Raw genomic sequence first — 21290 nt, forward strand, 5'->3', positions numbered from 1 at the left:
CAAGTGACAAAAAGAGGATTTCAACAGATACAAAGTTTAGGTGGGACTAACTGATACGTGGCAGTTCACCAAGTAGAAAGAGAAGAAAACCGATTAGTATTAGAAGAATGATAAGCTTTATCAGTTTCAGAGGAATAAAGCTAAACAGAAGAGAAAAGCTAAATACGTGCATTGTAATGCTTAGCTGGACAAATGAAGCTTGTTCATTGGTTAATAAAGTTAGTTAGCTCTTGAGTTGACTATAAAAAGATGTCGTTAGAGTTTTTGGACTGAGTCTTTCGACTTGAGGAGAATCTCGAGTGGGTTAGCAATCACTAGTTCGTTTGTGTAATCAATCAATGGAAATGTACGCAAACTTTATCAAAGAACTAGCCCAAGTTTTGATCCGTTGAGATTAACAACTCTTAGGCTAATCTACACATGAAACGAACATGGGGAAACATGTCGTGTGATTTTACAAGGGAAGGTCCGTCAAATGATCTCAAGGAAGAATGTGAGGGCACTACATTCACTAGAGCAAAGGCTATTGAATTTAAGAATGCATGGCGCTTGACATGGAAAATCTTTTAGCGACCAGCTGGTACAAACAACATGGAAACAAAATATGGGTTCTAAATGGAGAGTTGAACCCAAAAATAAAATGTGAAACAAGAAAATATAACCATGTATTTCAATGGGCTTTATATCAAACCAAATGTGATAATTAAGTTATCAACATATATGTCCTGATGTCCGCATGTCTAAAGCAGAAGCTCACTAGAAAATTTGGTCAAAGGCGCAGTCCAGATAAACCAAGATCATCAGCAAACGAGCAAAACCAAATTTCAAATCCCATAGGAGGGTTCAATAGAGAATATTCCAGCCAGTAGAAGAACCCACGGGGCCAAAAACCGAAAAAAGAAAAAAAAATCATAAAATAATTTTGAACCGGAATTAAATTAAAACCAAATTACAGTTGAACCAAACCGGGTTTTAATTGAACCAGATCCTTAAATCGATGAGTAAAGTATAAGGATTAACTGTGAAATAACCAAAAAATAATGGGAAATTAGTTTTTTTTTAGTAAGAAGGTAGAGAGAGATAGGAAGAGAAATAAGGAGAGAAGGAGTGATTTTGGTTAGTTAGTGAATTTTGTGTTTTTTTCTTGTATATTGTACCTAATTTTCCTAAAATATATCTTTTTATTTTCCACTCCACGATCATGACCACCTATATGATATATCTCTATATATTAAAAAAGAAACATTTGACATAATGTGTTCACAATATGTTCGTTACGTGGCAGTTTCACAACGATTTGAAAATAAATAGCTGACATGTCACGTGTAGAGAATTTTTCATCCCGACTCTACATAAATGTATTCATACTATATACTAATTTACATTTTTCTTAATATAATACTCATTTGCATGGTTCCATGGGTTATACAAATGTTCCATATAAAAAGACAATTTGAAAGAAACTAATTGACATATCTTCTCCTTCATAAACCTCTGAAAAACACAATATACTCCTGTGTTTTTTTATCTATACTAAACTCACATACAATTTCACTGTGCTAATATATTACATGACACATTTTATAAAAAGAGAACTCAAATAATCTAACACTTTAAAGATGATTAGTTTAGAGTGTTCCATATCAAACCAACAGAACTCATAAACAACTTTGAGTCACGGTAAAAAAAAATCTCATAGAATTTTGAAAAAGACTACTTAACCTTTTTCAAGTGGGCATAATAGCATTTGTCAGATCCGCTACAGAAGGACTGGAACATCGACAAGTCATATAGTTAAATTGTTTTTAATAAGACTTACAAACAATTCATATATATTATTTCATTTTAATTTAATTTTCTACCTCAGTTTAAATTTACACTATGAAAATTTGAAATTTTGTAGTTTGTAATAATTGAAATAAATTTAGATTAAGTCAAGCAGAGAAAGAAGATGAAAAATCTGTAAAAAGAGACTCATTCAATGACATATTCTATAAAGATGATGCATTTTCACAAAATTTTACCATAATATTTATTATAAAATAGTTGATTTTATTGTTTTATTAGATATATCATGTTTTAAAAATATATTGTGTACTAGGATTTTGTATTAAGCAATATTCATTCACCGGATATTTTTAAATTGAAAATTTGAACTTTGTAAATTTTAAAATATCAGTAAAATAAAATTTCTTATTTTTAATAAAATATGTTAAAACAACATTTTAATTTACTATATAAATGTGACAAATAACTTTTAATATTCTTTTTAATTATTTATATACAGTACTAAAAATGAAGATGACATTTTTATTCATTTTAAACATATTTCTATGTATATTTAAGTATAAATATATTAAATTATTTAATATGTACATAAATAATGAACTATCACCGAAAGAGAGAAATTACTTTATATATATGTAAAATATATCACCATCAAGTTATTACTTATAGTAAAATCTGTTAAAACAAAATTTTAATTTGAAGTAAAAAATAAAATTTCGTATTCTTGTAAAATATTTTAATATATAATTTAAATATATCTAAATTACTGAAAATAATAAATCATATTTTTCTTTTTTTTTAATATTTATTTTATAAATAGATTTAGATTTCAAGTTTATATATAAAAATGATATGGTATACAGGTTGACGATGAATTTTCATCACAAAAGATAAAATAAATGTAATTATAAAATGATGAAGATAAATTTATGGATAATTAAATGGTTTAAGAAAATGAGAAATGCAAAAATAATCATAACTATTTAAAATAAACCCTGATGTGTCGCATTCTGATACACCATTTTTATGTAACTTGATAAAAAATATTATTATTTTTTTGTTTTTAATTTATTACTAGTTTGGGGAATCTGAGAGATGATGCAAAGTACAGAATAACTATGTCATTATTTGTATGAAGGATATAATATTTTTTCCAATCTTAAATCCTCACCAATTTCTATAACCCATAACATGCTACTGCCAGCGTATAGATGCATTGAGCATATGAAACATGTTATAAGCCCAAGTTATACTCAAAGCCCATATCGAAACCATCATTAACGAAACCGTCATTAACGAAACCGTCATTAACGAAACGACGTCGTTATTTATGGTTGTTGCCTCTCTTCGAGCTCAATTCGTTTGTCGTATAAAGCTTTAAGGTTTCGCAGTCCCGCGCGTCTCTGAATTAGGAGAACGATCTGTAGGTGATAGAGGACGCGCGAACGGAGAAACCCTAAATCTACACGAAGGGGTTCCTTCTACTCTCTGCAAAGGGAGATTCGAGCTCGACTACAGATTCCGTAAGTTTCCTTCTCCTCTCTCTCTCTCTCTGCTCACTTACGACGGTTTAATCTCGTCAGGCGTTTTGAATTTCTTCGATTAGATCAAATTTCGTGGCTAACATTGTTTGATTTTGAATCTTAGGGATTTGGTGGACACGATCCTACGGGAGAGCCTGAGACTCTAGATGGATCCCAAGACTTTTGGAGATAGAGTTGCTAAGGGGAGGCCTCAGGAGCTGGAGGATAAGCTTAAGAAGAAGAAGGAGCGTGATGTTGTTGCGGATGATACTGTTTCTGCTCGTCGGAGCAAGAGGCGTCGACTGAGGGAGGAGAGTGTGCTCACGGATACGGATGATGTGGTTTATCAGCCCAAGACTAAGGAGACAAGGGCTGCTTACGAGGCTTTGCTTAGTGTTATTCAGCAGCAGCTTGGTGGGTTGCCTCTGAGTATTGCTAGTGGTGCCTCTGATGAGATTTTGTCTCTCCTCAAGAACGATGCAGTGAAGAACCCTGAAAAGAAGGTGGAGATTAATAAGCTGCTGAGCACTGAAGATGATCAGATTGATCAGGTTTTTGATCAGCTTGTTTCCATTGGGAAATTGATCACTGACTTTCAAGAGGGTGGTGATTCTGTTGGTGGTCATGCAAATGAGGATGAGGGGCTTGGTAATGCTTTTGGTGTGGCTGTTGAGTTTGAGGGAAGTGAAGAAGATGACGATGACGGTGAGCTTGATATGGTCGAAGAGGAAGAAGACGAAGAGGATGAAGAACCTCAGAAAACTGGAGGTATGCAGGTGGATGCGGGTATAAATGAAGTGGATGCTAATGAGGGCACGAGTCTGAACGTTCAGGATATTGGTGCATACTGGCTCCAGAAAAAGATATCTCAAGCTTATGAACAGAAGATGGATTCACAAAAGTGCCACGTACTTGCTGAAGAGCTGCTTAAGATACTAGCTGAAGGGGATGATAGGGGTGTTGAGGACAAGCTGCTTATGCATCTTCAGTATGAAAAGTTCAGCCTAGTTAAGTTCTTGCTGCGGAACCGCTTGAAAGTTGTGTGGTGTACCCGTTTGGCTAGGGCAGAAGACCAGGAAGAGAGGAATAGAATTGAAGAGGAGATGAGAGGGTTGGGCCTGGAAGTGGCAGCAATTGTGGAGCAGTTGCATGCAACAAGAGCAACAGCGAAAGAGAGGGAGGAGAACCTGCAGAAAAGTATTAATGAAGAGGCCCGACGTCTGAGGGACGAAACTGTTGGAGATGGAGGTCGAGGCAGGAGAGATGTTGCTGATAGAGATTTAGAGAGTGGTTGGTTGAAGGGCCAGCGTCAGATGCTGGACCTGGAAAGCTTGTCTTTTGACCAAGGTGGTCTCCTGATGGCGAATAAGAAGTGTGACCTTCCACCTGGCTCCTACAGAACTCACGGCAAGGGATATGAAGAAGTTCATTTGCCAGCGGTTTCTAAAAAGGTGGATGTCAGTGAGAAGCTTGTGAAGATTGCTGAGATGCCAGATTGGGCTCAACCGGCTTTTAAGGGAATGCAACAGTTGAACAGGGTTCAGAGCAAAGTGTATGAGACTGCGCTGTTTAAGGCAGATAACATACTTCTTTGTGCTCCAACTGGTGCTGGGAAAACCAATGTTGCCATGCTCACCATACTGCATCAAATTGAGCTCAATAGGAACGATGATGGAACATTTAACCATGGAAATTACAAAGTTGTATATGTTGCACCCATGAAAGCGCTTGTTGCTGAGGTTGTCAGTAACCTGTCTAATCGGCTGAAGGATTATGGAGTCACTGTGAGGGAACTCAGTGGGGATCAGTCCCTTAGTGGGAAAGAAATTGAGGAGACCCAGATAATTGTCACCACTCCAGAGAAGTGGGATATCATCACGAGGAAGTCTGGTGATCGTGCTTATACCCAGCTTGTGAGACTTCTTATAATCGATGAAATCCATCTTCTTCATGATAATCGAGGGCCTGTGCTTGAAAGCATTGTCGCTAGGACTCTTAGGCAGATTGAAACCACGAAGGAGAATATTCGCTTGGTGGGTTTGTCAGCTACACTGCCAAATTACGAAGATGTTGCGTTATTTTTGCGGGTTGATCTGAAGAAAGGGTTGTTTAAATTCGACAAAAGCTACAGACCGGTGCCTCTTCGTCAGCAGTATATTGGGATCAGTGTGAGAAAACCTTTGCAGAGGTTCCAGCTGATGAATGATCTCTGTTATCAGAAAGTAGTGGCTGGTACTGGAAAGCAGCAGGTTCTTATTTTTGTTCATTCGAGGAAGGAAACCGCAAAAACTGCACATGCAATAGTGGAGACCGCAATGGCGAACGATAAACTCAGCAAATTCTTGAAAGAAGACAGTGCAAGTCGTGAAGTTCTTCAGAGTCAGATTGGACTTATTAAGAATGGTGAACTGAGAAAACTTCTGCCTTACGGATTTGCTATTCATCATGCTGGGCTAACAAGGGGTGATCGTGAGATAGTTGAGGCGCTTTTTGGTGAAGGGCATGTGCAAGTCTTGGTTTCCACAGCAACTCTTGCATGGGGTGTGAATTTACCTGCTCACACTGTTATAATCAAAGGAACCCAGGTCTATAATCCTGAGAAAGGGGCGTGGATGGAACTCAGTCCGCTGGATGTTATGCAGATGCTTGGTCGTGCTGGAAGACCTCAGTATGATCGGAGTGGGGAGGGTATAATCATCACTGGCCACAGCGAGCTTCAGTATTATCTGTCTTTGATGAATGAGCAGCTACCTATTGAGAGCCAGTTCATTTCCAAACTTGCTGATCAGCTTAACGCTGAAATTGTTCTCGGAACTGTTCAGAATGCTAAGGAGGCTTGCCACTGGCTTGGCTATACCTATCTCTACATCCGTATGGTTCGTAATCCAACGCTGTATGGTTTAGCGCCTGATGCCCTTGTAAAAGACGTAGTCTTGGAGGAAAGAAGAGCTGACCTGGTACGTACTTTCATCTGCTTTAACCTGCATTCTTGCTATCTACTGTTTAATTTATTTGCTATGTATGCCTTGTCTCTGAAGCTTTCCCACTGTCTTCTATGTGCGCTCCATGATGAGCTTTCATCTGCTTTAACCTGCTTCTTGCTATCTACTGTTTATTTTATTTGCTATGCATGCCTTGTATCTGAAGCTTTCCCACTGTACTTTCATCTGCTTTAGCCTGCATTCGTGCTATCTACTGTTAAACTTATTTGCTATATATGCCTTGTATCTGAAGCTTTCCCACTGTCTTCTATGTGCGCTCCATGATGAGTTGTTGCGATCAACTTTGCATGCTTAGTATTCATATTCTCTTTGAAAATCTGAATAAGAAGTTTACGTCTGATGATTTGATGTCATTTTCCTGAAAATGCTTTTTATACGTTTAATATTTTTAATGAGCTCACTTTTCTCCGAACCCTTGTTTTTCAATTTAGTACCATTGCCCATAACTCTTGCGCCTAACATGAGTAGCTTTGCCTCTCTCCACTTTATGCCCTTGATGAACTTGTTTGGATCTCTTGTGCTTATCACATTGATTGTGAAACTCGTATTGTAATTTCCCTGTGTCTCTGAAAATTTTGAGTGGGAAGTGTATCTGAGTATATAATACCGTTGCTATCTGTTTGCTATATTTTCCCCATAAATGTTAGTCTAGTATCAGGAGCTGTCTCATTGTATGTTACATCTTACTAGCAATCCATGATGAACTGTTGGATTCCTTGTTTCTTTCAAGCTGATCACAGATTTAATATTTAATATATCATTGCGCCAAAGTTAATTTAAAAATATCAGTTACGGCCATCTGTGTCTAATACTTACTTGATCGTTGTTGTTGCAGATACATTCAGCTGCTACCCTTCTGGACAAAAATAACTTGGTTAAGTATGATAGGAAAAGTGGATATTTCCAAGTTACTGATTTGGGACGGATTGCTAGCTACTACTATATAAGTCATGTGACCATAGCTACATACAATGAGCATCTGACGCCAACGATGGGTGATATTGATCTTTATCGTCTGTTCTCACTGAGTGAGGAGTTCAAGTATGTGTCTGTTCGGCAAGATGAGAAGATGGAACTGGCCAAACTTTTGGATCGTGTCCCAGTTCCGATCAAGGAAACTCTGGAGGAGTCTAGTGCAAAGATTAATGTTCTGCTGCAGGCATACATTTCACAGCTAAAGCTTGAGGGTCTTTCTTTGACATCAGACATGGTCTATATAACTCAGGTTTGTTTCTTGTTCTCTCTGCTTTCTTCTCTCATCTCTCCTAGTTACATTAATTCAATTGCTGTATATGTTCTCTGATGCTTACATTTCATTTTTTTCCCTATCATTTTCAGAGCGCTGGACGTCTTGTACGAGCTCTCTATGAAATTTTATTGAAGCGGGGATGGGCTCAACTTGCTGAGAAAGCTCTGAACTTGTCTAAAATGGTTGGGAAGAGGATGTGGAGTGTCCAGACACCTCTTCGTCAGTTTCATGGAATTCCCAATGAGATTTTGATGAAGTTGGAGAAGAAGGATTTGGTGTGGGAGAGGTACTATGATCTGTCATCGCAGGAGCTAGGAGAGCTTATCCGTAGTCCTAAGATGGGCAGACCGCTTCACAAGTTCATCCACCAGTTCCCAAAGTTGGTTCTTGCTGCACAAGTCCAGCCTATTACTCGAACCGTTCTGCGGGTGGAGCTCACAATTACACCAGACTTCCAGTGGGACGAAAAGATTCACAAGTATGTTGAGCCGTTTTGGATAACTGTGGAAGACAATGATTGTGAGAAGATCCTTCACCGTGAGTGTTTTCTGCTGAAGAAGCAGTATATCAGTGAGGATCACACTTTAACCTTCACTGTCCCAATCTTTGAACCGCTGCCACCTCAGTATTTTGTCAGAGTGGTTTCAGACAAGTGGCTTGGCTCTCAGACTGTGTTGCCTGTATCTTTTAGACATCTTGTACTTCCAGAAAAGCACCCACCACCAACAGAGCTACTGGACTTGCAGCCCCTTCCAGTCACTGCCCTTAGGAATCCGAATTATGAGAGCCTCTATCAGGATTTCAAGCATTTCAATCCGGTGCAGACTCAGGTGTTTACGGTTTTGTATAAAACTTACGACAATGTGTTGGTTGCTGCTCCAACCGGAAGTGGGAAGACTATATGTGCAGAGTTTGCTATACTGAAAAATCATCAAGAAGTACTTCTAAGGCAGGAAGATGATGCTACAATGCGTGTTGTCTATATTGCACCGTTAGAGGCTATTGCTAAGGAGCAGTTTCGCATCTGGGAGAGGAAGTTTGGGAAGGGTCTTGGTTTAAGGGTTGTTGAGCTGACAGGGGAGACAGCGTTGGATCTTAAGCTGCTTGAGAAAAGTCAGATAATTATCAGTACTCCTGAGAAATGGGATGCTCTTTCCCGCAGGTGGAAACAGAGAAAATACGTTCAACAGGTTAGTCTTTTCATTGTCGACGAGCTTCATCTTATTGGTGAAGGTCAAGGTGGTACTGTGTTGGAGGTAATAGTCTCTAGAATGAGATATATTTCTAGCCAGGGAGATAATAAGATCAGGATTGTTGCGCTTTCCACTTCTCTTGCAAATGCGAAAGATCTTGGGGAGTGGATTGGGGCCAGTTCCCACGGCCTTTTCAACTTTTCTCCTGGAGTCCGTCCTGTTCCACTGGAGATCCACATACAAGGAGTGGATATATCCAGTTTTGAAGCTAGGATGCAGGCAATGACCAAGCCAACCTACACCGCCATAGTCCAGCATGCCAAGAACAAGAAGCCGGCTATAGTTTTTGTCCCAACCCGTACACATGTCCGCTTGACTGCTGTGGATCTGATGGCTTACTCTCAAATGGACAACCCACAGAGTCCTGATTTCCTGTTAGGGAAGCTAGAAGAACTTGAGCCTTTTGTCAAGAAAATCAGCGAGGAAACATTGAAGGAGACACTGCGCCATGGTGTTGGGTACTTGCACGAGGCTTTATGCAGTCTGGATCAGGAGATAGTGACACAGCTCTTTGAAGCTGGACGGATTCAGACTTGTGTGATGAGCAGTTCATTTTGTTGGGGCACTCCATTAACTGCACATCTGGTGGTGGTAATGGGGACGCAGTATTACGATGGAAGGGAAAATTCACATGCAGATTACGCGGTCTCTGATTTGCTTCAGATGATGGGGCGTGCTAGCCGACCGTTACTTGACAATGCTGGGAAGTGTGTAATATTCTGTCATGCACCTCGGAAAGAATATTACAAGAAGTTTCTTTATGAAGCCTTCCCTGTGGAAAGTCATCTCCAGCATTTCCTGCATAATAATTTCAACGCAGAAGTGGTTGCTGGGGTTATAGAGAACAAGCAAGATGCTGTGGATTATCTTACATGGACTTTTATGTACAGGAGGCTTCCCCAGAATCCTAACTACTACAATCTTCAAGGAGTCAGCCACAGGCATTTGTCTGATCACCTATCAGAGCTGGTTGAGAACACCTTGTCTGATCTTGAAGCCAGTAAATGCATTGAGATAGAGGATGAGATGAACCTCTCTGCTCTGAACCTTGGTATGATTGCATCCTATTATTACATCAGCTACACCACCATCGAGCGTTTCAGTTCTCTATTGTCTTCTAAAACCAAGATGAAGGGACTTCTTGAGATCTTAACTTCAGCTTCAGAGTATGACATGATCCCTATAAGGCCTGGCGAAGAGGACAGAGTTCGTAGGCTCATCAATCACCAGAGGTTCTCGTTTGAAAACCCAAACTGTACAGATCCTCATGTGAAAGCAAACGCTCTTCTTCAGGCTCATTTCTCGAGGCAGGACATTGTCACGAACTTGGAAATTGATCAGCGTGAGGTCCTTCTATCAGCAACCAGGCTTCTTCAAGCGATGGTGGATGTGATATCCAGCAATGGCTGGCTGAATCTTGCTCTGTTAGCAATGGAAGCAAGCCAGATGGTGACTCAAGGCATGTGGGAGCGAGACTCGATGCTTCTGCAGCTCCCTCACTTCACAAAGGAATTGGCAAAAAGATGCCAGGAGAATAACATTGAAACGGTATTTGATCTTGTGGAGATGGAGGCTGAAGAACGCCTAGAGCTTCTCAGTATATCAGACACGGAGCTTCTAGACATTGCCAAATTCTGCAACCGCTTCCCAAACATTGACCTTACATACGAGGTTGTGGGAAGCGAAGATGTGACACCAGGGAAAGAGGTGACACTGCAGGTGACGCTTGAGAGAGATATGGAGGGGAGGACAGAAGTGGGAGCCGTAGATGCACCCAGGTATCCCAAGACCAAAGAAGAAGGGTGGTGGCTGGTTGTTGGGGACACAAAGACTAACCAGTTGGTGGCCATCAAGCGAGTCTCATTGCAGAAGAAAGCCAAGGTGAAGCTGGATTTCCAAGTACCGAGTGAAGCAGGAGAGAAGCCATACACACTCTACTTCATGTGCGACTCTTACATGGGCTGTGACCAGGAGTACGCCTTCTCGGTTGATGTTAAAGAATCCATGGAAGAATGATTCTTGTGTTTCAGGTTAGTGCTTTTGTTCAAGTGCATGTCTGATAAAACTTGGATTGTAGTTAATTTGAAAGTCAGAGAATGACGCATGATTTCCTTTTTCGGTGCAAGCGTTACTGGATTCTAGAGAGTGGTAATACTGTGATCACATGGAAGAATGATTCTTGTGTTTCAGGTTAGTTTTTGTTTTGTTTGAGTGCATTGTCTGATAAAACTCTCGGATTGTAGTTAATTTGAAAGTCAGAGAATGTCGCATGAATTGTTGGAATGATATGTTTAAAGTCCAGTAAGTGCTCATAAACCATTTTTACCTAAGACTAAGAGTAACTCATTTTATGTCATGAATCGAGTCATCTGTTTAGTGACAAAACCGAAATTGAACCAAAGCTTAAATTAAATAGCCAAACCAGAATTAAATTGAACCAGAACTAAAATCTCTAAATACCAATTAAAAGTTTTGACGTAAACCATCTCTAACAGAAACGCAAGAGAACCCTTCTTCTCTGTTTAGTTTATCTCATTGCACTCTTCGAAGAGGAACGAATCCTAATCATCAAAATCTCAGGTAAAATCCGATTTTGTCTGATTTATCGGTGTTTAGAATTTTGAAAGTCGATGTTCTATTGCTTTTTCAACTTCTGTATGTATGTTTGATCGAAACAGACTGCTTAAATCTATTATTAAGGTTAATCTCAATAGTACCATTAGCTTATATTCCTTACGCATCTAAAAATATTCACTTTTGTTCTCAATAGTATATTGAAACAGTTGCTGGAAAAGTTAAGGTACGCTTGATGCTTCATACGTCATAGTAAAACCTCAGTTACATATTCACCTGCTCTGTTCTGTCTCTCTGTAAAAAAGCAGAGAGAGACTGTTTTTCAAAACCAAAAGAGATGAAGAAGCGCAAGATAGCCATCCGTTTCGAAGGTTCAGCCAACAAGATCGGCATTGGCATCGTGACATCAGACGGTACCATCTTAGCCAACCCTCGACACACATACATCACCCCACCAGGTCACGGCTTCCTCCCTAGAGAGACTGCACACCACCATCTCCACCACGTTTTTCCTCTACTCTCCAAACATCCAAACGAAACCCCGAAGAGATCAAAGGTTCCGGCATGGGAGCGCCGTTGCAAGTCTCAGCCATTGGCGTCAGAGTACTATCACAGCTCTGGAAGAAGCCTATAGTAACTGTGAATCACTGAGATGGGGAGAGCTGTTACCGGAGCTGGTGATCGTGTTGTTCTGTATGTGAGTGGCGGCAGCACTCAGGTGATTGCTTATAGTGAAGGTAGGTACAGGATCTTTGGTGAGGCTATTGCCTATTGATATTGCTGTTGGTAATTGCTTGGACCGGTTCGCTAGACTCTTGAATCTCTCTAATACAACATCGAGCAAGTCCCCTTGTTGATTGTTCTCGTTTGTGTTTGTTCTATAGCTTGCTAAGAAAGGGGAGAGATTCCTCGATCTCCCGTATCCTGTTAAAGGTATGGATGTATCGTTCAGTGGAATCTTGAGCTTTTTATCGAAGCTACTGCTGAGGAGAAGCTCAAGAGCAACGAGTGCACACCAGCAGACTTGTGCTACTCTCTTCAGGAGACACTGTTTGCTATGTTGGTTGAGATAACTGAGCGAGCCATGGCTCATAATCGAAGGTGGTGTGAGCGTTTGCAGGAGATGATGAGGGCTATACGCTCTGAGCGTGATGGTAGGCTGTTTGCAACTGATGACCGTTACTGTGTTGATAATGGAGCTATTATTGCTTACACGGGTCTACTTGCGTTTGTCAACGGTAGTGAGACGGCGGTTCAAGTCTCTACCTTCACGCAGCGGTTTCCACACTGACGAGGTTCATGCGGTGTGTCGAGAGAAGGAAGAACGTTGCTGGTAATTTGATTGTGTACTCATCTGTGTTTTACCTTTTTGTACATTATGAGAATGATAATCTCAACTTGATGATTATAATGGTCACTGGCTGAGAAGAGGCTAATAAAGTTGCATATCCCTCAAAACATGTCATACAGTAACAGTAACAACCTAGGTAAAGTGAATAAATAGTGTTTGGTAACATTGACTAAAGCCTTAAAATTAGTTTCTGCCATGTCCTCTTACATTAGTTGCAGCTTTTGTTCTTCTGAATGACTCTGCTCTTGCACGAGAAAGGCTTGGATCAGTTGACGGAAGTAACATTGGTTGCTCTCTGTAGTTACTGCCAAAGGAACCAGACCGACCAGGTAGTTGCATTCTAGCATTACCACTCCAAGACTGCTCAAAATCAGCTAATTCATCTGCATAATGTTGGAATTGAAAGCAAGAAATGGTTATATTGTTACACAATAGAATCTTTCTGAAGCTTTAAAGAGGAAATTTACCTAAGTTTAAGTTGTGCAAGGTCTGCGTTGTATCAACTCGACCATCTGAGTTAAGTTTACGCGCAACCGTGTGGCCCTGCAATGAGCAAAACAATCACTTATACAGTTATTATATTGATTCAACAACAAAGGTAATGTACGCATACACATTACCTTGTTGTTGTGAAGGCCTCTTGAGATCCTGTGAGCTGCTTCGCGCGTTGCAGTATTGGCTTCTTTGCTTTCTTCAAGAGTTAACTGCATTCACAATAAGACCAGTTTTAGTACTTAAGCATAAACGAACATTCTTTACACAGGCACAACTCACCCCATCACTTCCTGTCCTTGTGGTCTTTGATGAAGTATAGTAGTTTCCGTCATGACCACCGTATGTAACAGTGGAGCTCTGGAAACTATAACTACGAGCCTGTGGCTGCCATTGTCCATTCACATTCATGTTATGCATTCTTCTGTTCCTTCTCTCTACAGAAACAGAAACAAAAAGTCAGTTACATAGAAACAAAAGAACCTCAAGAAGAGAAAGAGAAAGAGAAAGGTATCAATCACCTAGAGCTCTAGCCTCCTCAGTTTCCACCTCACTGCTAGACCTGCCATGTTTCCCTAGTCTTACTTTCTTCTCTTTGTCTCCTTTCTCATCATCTGATTCAATCTCTTCAATAATCGGTCCATGAGACCTTCTCATATGTGGTGGTTGATGATGGTTCTCTATGAAACCAGATGGAGGACGCATTGCTGAAAAAGGGTCCATGGTAGGACCAAAGAAGTTGGACTGAAACATGCCTCCACCAAAAGGCTGGGTGAAAAATGGGTCATCAAACGGATCCCTTCCTCCAAAAAAACTAGACATGAGACTCCGAGGACCACCAAAGGAGCCACCAAAAGGACCACCGAAGTTGAAAGGGTCTCTACCACCTCCTCCTTGCATCTTCCCTGTTTACTACACACTTCATATGAGAAAAGCTTAAGCACAAGTTTTTTTTTTTTTTTTTTTATCAAACACAAGCTTATTATATGGAAAGTTTCTATCTTCAAACACAAAGATCACATTTTTTTCCCAACAATCTGAAAATAAAAATAAGGGCTTATTGGCCTAATAGCCATTTTTCAGAGACAAATTAAGTAACTAACACTGATTTTGACATAATTCAATGGTTGTCTTTTTGCTCACCTTTTAGCCGGTTATGTCCTTTTAAGTTACAAGTTACCAGTTACAATAGTTAAAATAAGCGACGTGGTGCTTTTGTGTCAAATATAAACACGCACATACATATACGCAGGGAGAAGCCAGTTGTAATTATCACGTATGATAGTGACATTACGAAGGAAAATGAAGTAATACTAAGTGTACGCGTATTACAACTTATGGGAACCTTATGGGAACGTAACGGAGAAACCAATTCTTTAACATTGCTACTCATAATGACGAAATAGAATAGGTGAACCAAATAACATGGAAATAAACCCTTACCTAAATATAAACTCTAAATTCAAATATAAACTTTAACCCAAATAGAATAGAACGAAATAAATAACATAGTATATATTGGTGAAATTATGAAATGTCTATGATTGTATGAAAGAAGTTAATGATGATCCCAAGTCTCCAACCATATACCCTCTCACCTTCAAAATACTAAACCTTAAATTATAATCACTAAACCCTAAACCCTAAATCTTAATATAAACCATAAACCCAAATATAAACATGAATTCCAAATAGAATGGAACAAAATAAATAACATAGTCTGTATTGGTGAAATTATAAAATGTTTATGATTGCATAAAAGAAGTTAATGATGATCTCAACCATACCATTTTACCTTCTAAATACTAAACATTAAACTCTAATCACTAAACCCTCACCCAAGTATAAACCCTAAACCCAAATAGAATGGAACAAAATAAATGACATAGCACATGTTAGAGAAATTATGAAATGTCTATAATTGCATGAAAAAAATTAATGCTGACCCAAACCATACTCTCTCACCTACTAAAAACTAAACCCTAAACTCTAGTCACTAAACCCTAACCCAAATATAAACCATAATTCAATGTCAACCCCAATCTTTCATAAACTAAACCCAAATTTTGAAATACCAGTAAAATGCATTTCCAATTCTACATGAGAATATAGAATAGAAATGTGACAAACGATATAACACAGTACATATTGTTCAATTGTTGAAGTGTCTATAATTGCAGGGAAGGAAGTAATGTTTACACCAAATTCAGATTGATTGTAGCGAAAGAAATGAAGATTGATGACATTAAAGAAAATAGGTGGAAGAGACAACATCATATGAATATTATTCCCATTCAACATCACATTGTATTTTGTTTTATTTGATATAATAAATTTTATTCCATTTAAGTTTAATATATTATTTATCTATGCAAAATCATATACACACTAATATAAAATATATATATACACTGATACAAAACTCATATCAAGAGAAATGAAATAACAACGAACAAGATTGAACCTTCTAATGCATTCTTGATCACCTCGATCCAACGGAGGTTGAAATAGTTGTTAATCTATCTTTCCAGTGGGTTCAAAACCTGTTTCAAACAATCTTTTTGGAAGGCCTAAATCGTCCATGCCAAACTTAAAGAACAAAGTAAGAGAGAAACATGGTTACGACAGAGTAATTCGTTCTATTTTATATAGAAAATAACCTTTTATATTACAAACAATATTGTTGATGAAAAATGGTAGCGCATACATTACAAATAATTAGTTTCCATTTCAAGTAGAATAAGTTGTCAATAGATTCCATCTCAAATAGAATAGTTTGAACATATAGTTTTTCTGTTCCATCTCAAATAAAATTGGCATAAGAGATCTCACGCATGCAAGTTGTATTACAGATGTTATTCCATATAACAAATTATATTACTATACTATTTACTATGTATTTCTCCTAATGATCTGTGATGTATCGGGAACTTAGGACCCTAAAACAAATTGGAAAGTGAAAGAGACTAATTATGTATCGGGAACGATGGGATTCACGCGGACGATGGTACAGACTTAACAAGTATAACACCCTAATTCTGAGAAGAGCCCCCAAATTGAAAGAAAATAAGCACAGAGGAGGAGACGGTGAAGAGAATCTACGAAAAAGAAGGAGAACTTAGAGGAGGTTGAGAGATCTGAGAAAAAATCGAGTTGATGAAGTTGGGTTGAAAGGGTGTATTACTAACCGCTGCTGAAACCGTAACGCAGAACCCTGACGCCGAACACGATTGAAAAGGGAGGAGCCAGGAGATGGAAAAGCTGTTGAGTCGTTGGAAGAAAGCGGTGTCGGAAACTGTTTGACTGCAACAAAATTACCAGAGAAGTAAAAAGGAGAAGATGTGAACAAGAGTAAGACACGAATGACTTTTGTGTTGTGAATAATTAAGATATTTAATTAATTTTCGTAGCAGGTTGTGCCGGTTGAGTTTTAGGGGTATTACAGTATTATTATATATATATGTAGCAGCGTGTATAGAATCGTTAGGATAAATAACTAGAAGGTGAATTACAGTTTTTTGTGTGGTTATAGGCTCCAATTTCCCTAAAAATAACTCTAGCAAGATAACAACTTCAGGACAAAACAAAAGTGAAACCCAGAAATGGATACCACAATTCAAGTAAAGTGACAGCTCAGAAACGTTAACATCAAGGAGAATTCTTCATCGGTATTAGAAAAATCGCAAATCTAGCAGCAACGATCGGTATAACGAAGGAAACCTAACAACGAAACTAAATCAAACAGAAAGATAATTCAAATAAGAGAGATCAAAGTTCATACCTTTGAACAAACAACGATCGGTACAAGAAAGTAGAGAGAGAGAGAGAGAGAGAGAGAGAGAGAGAGAGAGAGAGAGATGTTGGAAACCCTGTCTGCAGTTTTTCTCTCCGGGAAGACAATGAAAAAGAATGTTCTCGAGATGTTTATTTTTACAGGATATTAGCACACGTTTCACAATAATATTACTTTTTTAAAATAACATTTAATAAAAACACTGAATTACCATTTATTTCCTTCTAATCCTGAACTTTAAACGTGGATTGGCATGCCGGATAATAAATCAATAACTAGATTTTGATCCACGCTTGAAAGCGCGGATTCTTTTGTTATAACAAATTTTGATATGAATTAGTATTGTGTAATTGTTTTACATTATTATGTTACAAAGTCGAATTATATAAAATAAATAATTATTAAAAATATTATATAATTCATGAATTACTTTATTTGAAATTCTGCATAAATCTTATGTAATTCTTTCTTACGCATGGATATTTTACATGGATCCCGAAAAACCAAACTAAAATCAACTCGAAAATTCTTGTTCGGTTCGCGTCGGGTCCAGAGAAAAATACGTATTTTTTTTTTTGGAAATGTGGGTCTCTGTTCGCGTCAGAGACCTACCCGAAACCCGTTTGGGATCCAAAGTACCCAAAATGTTTGTGTAAATTATATATATTTGTGTATTTTGGATTTTTTTGGTATACATATATTTTTGAGTTTTGTTTGAATTTCCGGTTATAGTTTTGGATTTCGAGTAAAAAATCAAATTTTAAAAATATATTTGGGTATTCAGATAAAATTTTGGGTATTTTTTGGTTCCTCGGGTCAGATTTCAAGTATAATTTTAGGTCTTTTGAGTATTTTCTGATTTTTAGGTATTTGTTTAGATTTTGGATATTTTTTCGTGTTTCGAGTATATTTATGTTTATCGAGTCCTAAATATCTGAACGGATCCATACCCGTTACATACAAAAAATAACATATATTTAATAGGTATTTGAATTACGGAGTCGAAACCATCCAGATCCGAAAGAAACCGAACCGAACTCAAATAATTTTTTTCTAAAGGTCTAATTAGGTCCCAAAACCCAAGACCTAGCAAAATTCATTGGTTCGTTTTATAAAATTTTGGGTGAAAAATACTCTTCAGGTTTGATCAATAATGTTTAATAGGACATGGCTCATTTATATTTCAAAAGTTGATCTCGTAAGAAAATTTTGATCTAATGGAGGAGGATGGTATATATGACAATGACCCCTACGTATTGAAATTTTGGTGCCGTTTATATCAAATATATATACGTTAAATTGATAGTCATTACTTATTAAAGTGGGTGAGATTTATTTGAATGTTAGAAGATATTATTTGGTTGATATATAATAGGGGATAGTTAATAATATTTAGTTGTATAAAATAGGTTGGACTAAAAAATAAATAGGTGTAACAACTTTGTATAAGTAGATTTTTGAGGACTCCTTCCCTTTTAATAGTATTGATTTTTGGTTCCTCGGGTCAGATTTCAAGTATAATTTTAGGTCTTTTGAGTATTTTCTGATTTTTAGGTATTTGTTTAGATTTTGGATATTTTTTTGTGTTTCGAGTATATTTATGTTTATCGAGTTTTATTTGAGTCCTAAATATCTGAACGGATCCATACCCGTTACATACAAAAAATAACATATATTTAATAGGTATTTGAATTACGGAGTCGAAACCATCTAGATCCGAAAGAAACCGAACCGAACTCAAATAATTTTTTTCTAAATGTCTAATTAGGTCCAAAAACCCAAGACCTAGCAAAATTCATTGGTTCGTTTTATAAAATTTTGGGTGAAAAATACTCTTCAGGTTTGATCAATAATGTTTAATAGGACATGGCTCATTTATATTTCAAAAGTTGATCTCGTAAGAAAATTTTGATCTAATGGAGGAGGATGGTATATATGACAATGACCCCTACGTATTGAAATTTTGGTGCCGTTTATATCAAATATATATACGTTAAATTGATAGTCATTACTTATTAAAGTGGGTGAGATTTATTTGAATGTTAGAAGATATTATTTGGTTGATATATAATAGGAGATAGTTAATAATATTTAGTTGTATAAAATAGGTTGGACTAAAAAATAAATAGGTGCAACAACTTTGTATAAGTAGATTTTTGAGGACTCCTTCCCTTTTAATAGTATTGATAGTATGGTATAAAAACAATATCTTCTTATTATTTGAACAAAAAAAAAAAAACAATATCTTCTTATTAAATTGTTTAATAGAATGATTAGTTGAACATGATGAATATATAGTTTAAAATTATTATAAAATTTAATATGCAATATATAATATATTTATTTATTTCAGTTGAATATATTTCTAATATATATATACATATATACTAATATAAAATTCAGAAAAATATATAATTAATTTATTTTATTTATTAATACAAAAATTATGTCTATATCAAAAAATTATTTTAAAAATAAATTTACAACTAAAAGATATATCTTTTAAAATAATATTTCATATTTAAAATGAAATTTAAATTTTAAAAATATTTAAAATTATTTTATATAAGTTAATATTATTTTTAAATTTAATTATATTTTAAATATGAAATATTATTTAACATAATTTAAATTATTTTTAAAATGTAAATTTTTATTTTGTGATAAAAATAATTTTATGATATTAGTAAAGAAAATAAATAAAATTAATTAATTAATTATATATTTTTCTAAATTTTATAAATTATAAATGTAAATGCTCTACCAATCAAAATTGGATAATGTAAAGCATAATGTTTTTGCTAATGCTCTACCAATATATAAGTAGATTTTTTATCATTTAATGAATGTTATGCTAGAGATTTTTTCCCTTCTTTTGTTTTTTGTTTTTTTGAATAAAAACTTGATTTTATGCTATTTAAGGATATTTCTTATAAAAAATTATTTATATACATTTAACAGCACTTAAATTATGAATGATACGTTGACGACGATTTTTTTTTTTGGGGGTTAAGTGTGGAGGAGGAATTCCTAAAGAACCATGAGAATTCTCAAACAATAATTAACTCTTAAATAACTATGTTTATAATCAGAGTTTCTAGTGTTTTGTTAAAATTCATATAGAATGTCAGTGTTCGTACATGTATTACTAATATAGGCAGTTATAGCTAAGAAAATAGTTACATCATCTGTTTTATTATAGCAATTTGAACATAGCAGATTGCATATAATTTTTAATTAGAGTGATTTAGCTATATACCATCTCAGTAAATTTTTATAGCTAGAAACAGGTCGACAATCTCAGTAAATTTTTATACTAGAAACTGGTTGAAATGACAATAAAACTTCCATTTATTGCCCAAAATCCGCCGCCATGGGTTCGAACTCAACCCACGACCAGCTCTACCAACTGAGGTAGGTAGGCTTTGTTAAGCGTTAAGTCATGTAAATTACATTTTTCATGATTACTCCACAGCACTGTACCCTCACAATTCAAAATGATGATTCTAAAAAAGTTTTCTAGATTAACCAAATAAACAAACAATTATCTCTGCAACTCTCAAAACCAGGGAAAAAGTTAGTTGAGACCTCTTAAGATTATGTGCCTTTTTTTTGCTTCACTGATCAACTTCCTTGTTCTCCAAATTATCTTCTGTCTATCCACAAAAATGTCAGAAACATCAAAGTTAGAATCTTTTGATCCATAAGTATCTGAAGGGCGTTGTTCAAAGACCTTGATGCAGAGCATCTGCATCATTCGGGAGCTTACAAATGAGAATTGGTTTACCATTGGTGGCAATGAACTTTCTGTGGTTTTGGTAAGATGACCACTATACGTACGTCTGTGTTTCTTAGCTGTCAAGGCAAGGTTAGCCTACCGGATGTTTATTAGGGGTTTCCTTTGTAAACTTTGCTGGCTTTGCTTTTTGTACGGACTGCGGAGTTTCCACTGCGATGGGAACTCATTTGTGGCCTCCATCAGTTTCTCAACATTGCTCATCTTTATTGCAAGGATGGATTTGGAGAGAGAGAGGTGGGTAAATCACATATTGTAACTGAAGAACAACAACAACAAACTCCACAAGGCTGATGACAAAGTGAAACTTATTTAAGGAAAAATCTTGTTTCAGTGAGCTTAACAACAAAAGTTTCAAGCAACTGACTGGTAACTATAAACATTGGATTTCATTTAAGTAACATATAGACTAGAAAGAAAAGGAAAATAAACGCCCACCGCCACGGACCACAAGGTTAAGAGCTTTGTG

The 21290-nt window shown here is 36.7% G+C and overlaps 2 protein-coding genes, 2 long non-coding RNA genes and 1 pseudogene across 7 annotated transcripts; 3 read left to right on the plus strand and 2 right to left on the minus strand.

The window, feature by feature from the left end:
• The first annotated feature begins 2318 nt into the window (after positions 1–2318).
• LOC103834351 (DExH-box ATP-dependent RNA helicase DExH12-like) lies at positions 2319–11145 on the plus strand. Of its 2 annotated transcripts, XM_033277018.1 has the most exons (5): positions 2319–3311; positions 3436–6268; positions 7149–7538; positions 7652–10845; positions 10942–11145. In XM_033277018.1, the coding sequence occupies exons 2-4, from the start codon at positions 3479–3481 to the stop codon at positions 10829–10831; spliced, it is 6360 nt and encodes a 2119-aa protein (XP_033132909.1). In that variant the 5' UTR covers positions 2319–3311; positions 3436–3478; the 3' UTR covers positions 10832–10845; positions 10942–11145. The 2 variants fall into 2 exon arrangements, with proteins under 2 accessions (XP_033132909.1, XP_033132908.1); XM_033277017.1 differs by having other exon boundaries at positions 7652–11101.
• LOC103834265 lies at positions 10764–12847 on the plus strand (annotated as a pseudogene).
• LOC103834264 lies at positions 12818–17264 on the minus strand. Of its 3 annotated transcripts, none has more exons than XM_033277045.1 (6): positions 17014–17264; positions 13754–14151; positions 13515–13669; positions 13361–13444; positions 13208–13283; positions 12818–13123 (listed from the first exon to the last, which is right to left on the minus strand). In XM_033277045.1, exons 2-6 carry the CDS (start codon positions 14130–14132, stop codon positions 12924–12926), a joined length of 894 nt encoding a protein of 297 aa, XP_033132936.1. In that variant the 5' UTR covers positions 14133–14151; positions 17014–17264; the 3' UTR covers positions 12818–12923. The 3 variants fall into 3 exon arrangements, with proteins under 3 accessions (XP_033132936.1, XP_033132938.1, XP_033132937.1); XM_033277047.1 differs by having other exon boundaries at positions 13208–13285; positions 13366–13444; positions 13754–14144; positions 17014–17130; XM_033277046.1 differs by having other exon boundaries at positions 13754–14144; positions 17014–17130.
• Positions 17265–17510: 246 nt separating this feature from the next.
• LOC117127265 lies at positions 17511–19355 on the plus strand. The gene is made up of 2 exons (XR_004450189.1): positions 17511–17864; positions 18553–19355. It is a non-coding gene; the product is annotated as an uncharacterized LOC117127265 (long non-coding RNA).
• Positions 19356–19609: 254 nt separating this feature from the next.
• LOC103834266 lies at positions 19610–21034 on the minus strand. The gene is made up of 2 exons (XR_001955612.2): positions 20795–21034; positions 19610–20681 (listed from the first exon to the last, which is right to left on the minus strand). It is a non-coding gene; the product is annotated as an uncharacterized LOC103834266 (long non-coding RNA).
• Positions 21035–21290: the final 256 nt, after the last annotated feature.

Source organism: Brassica rapa, chromosome A08, assembly GCF_000309985.2.
Source record: "Brassica rapa cultivar Chiifu-401-42 chromosome A08, CAAS_Brap_v3.01, whole genome shotgun sequence".
NCBI classification, from domain to species: domain Eukaryota; kingdom Viridiplantae; phylum Streptophyta; class Magnoliopsida; order Brassicales; family Brassicaceae; genus Brassica; species Brassica rapa.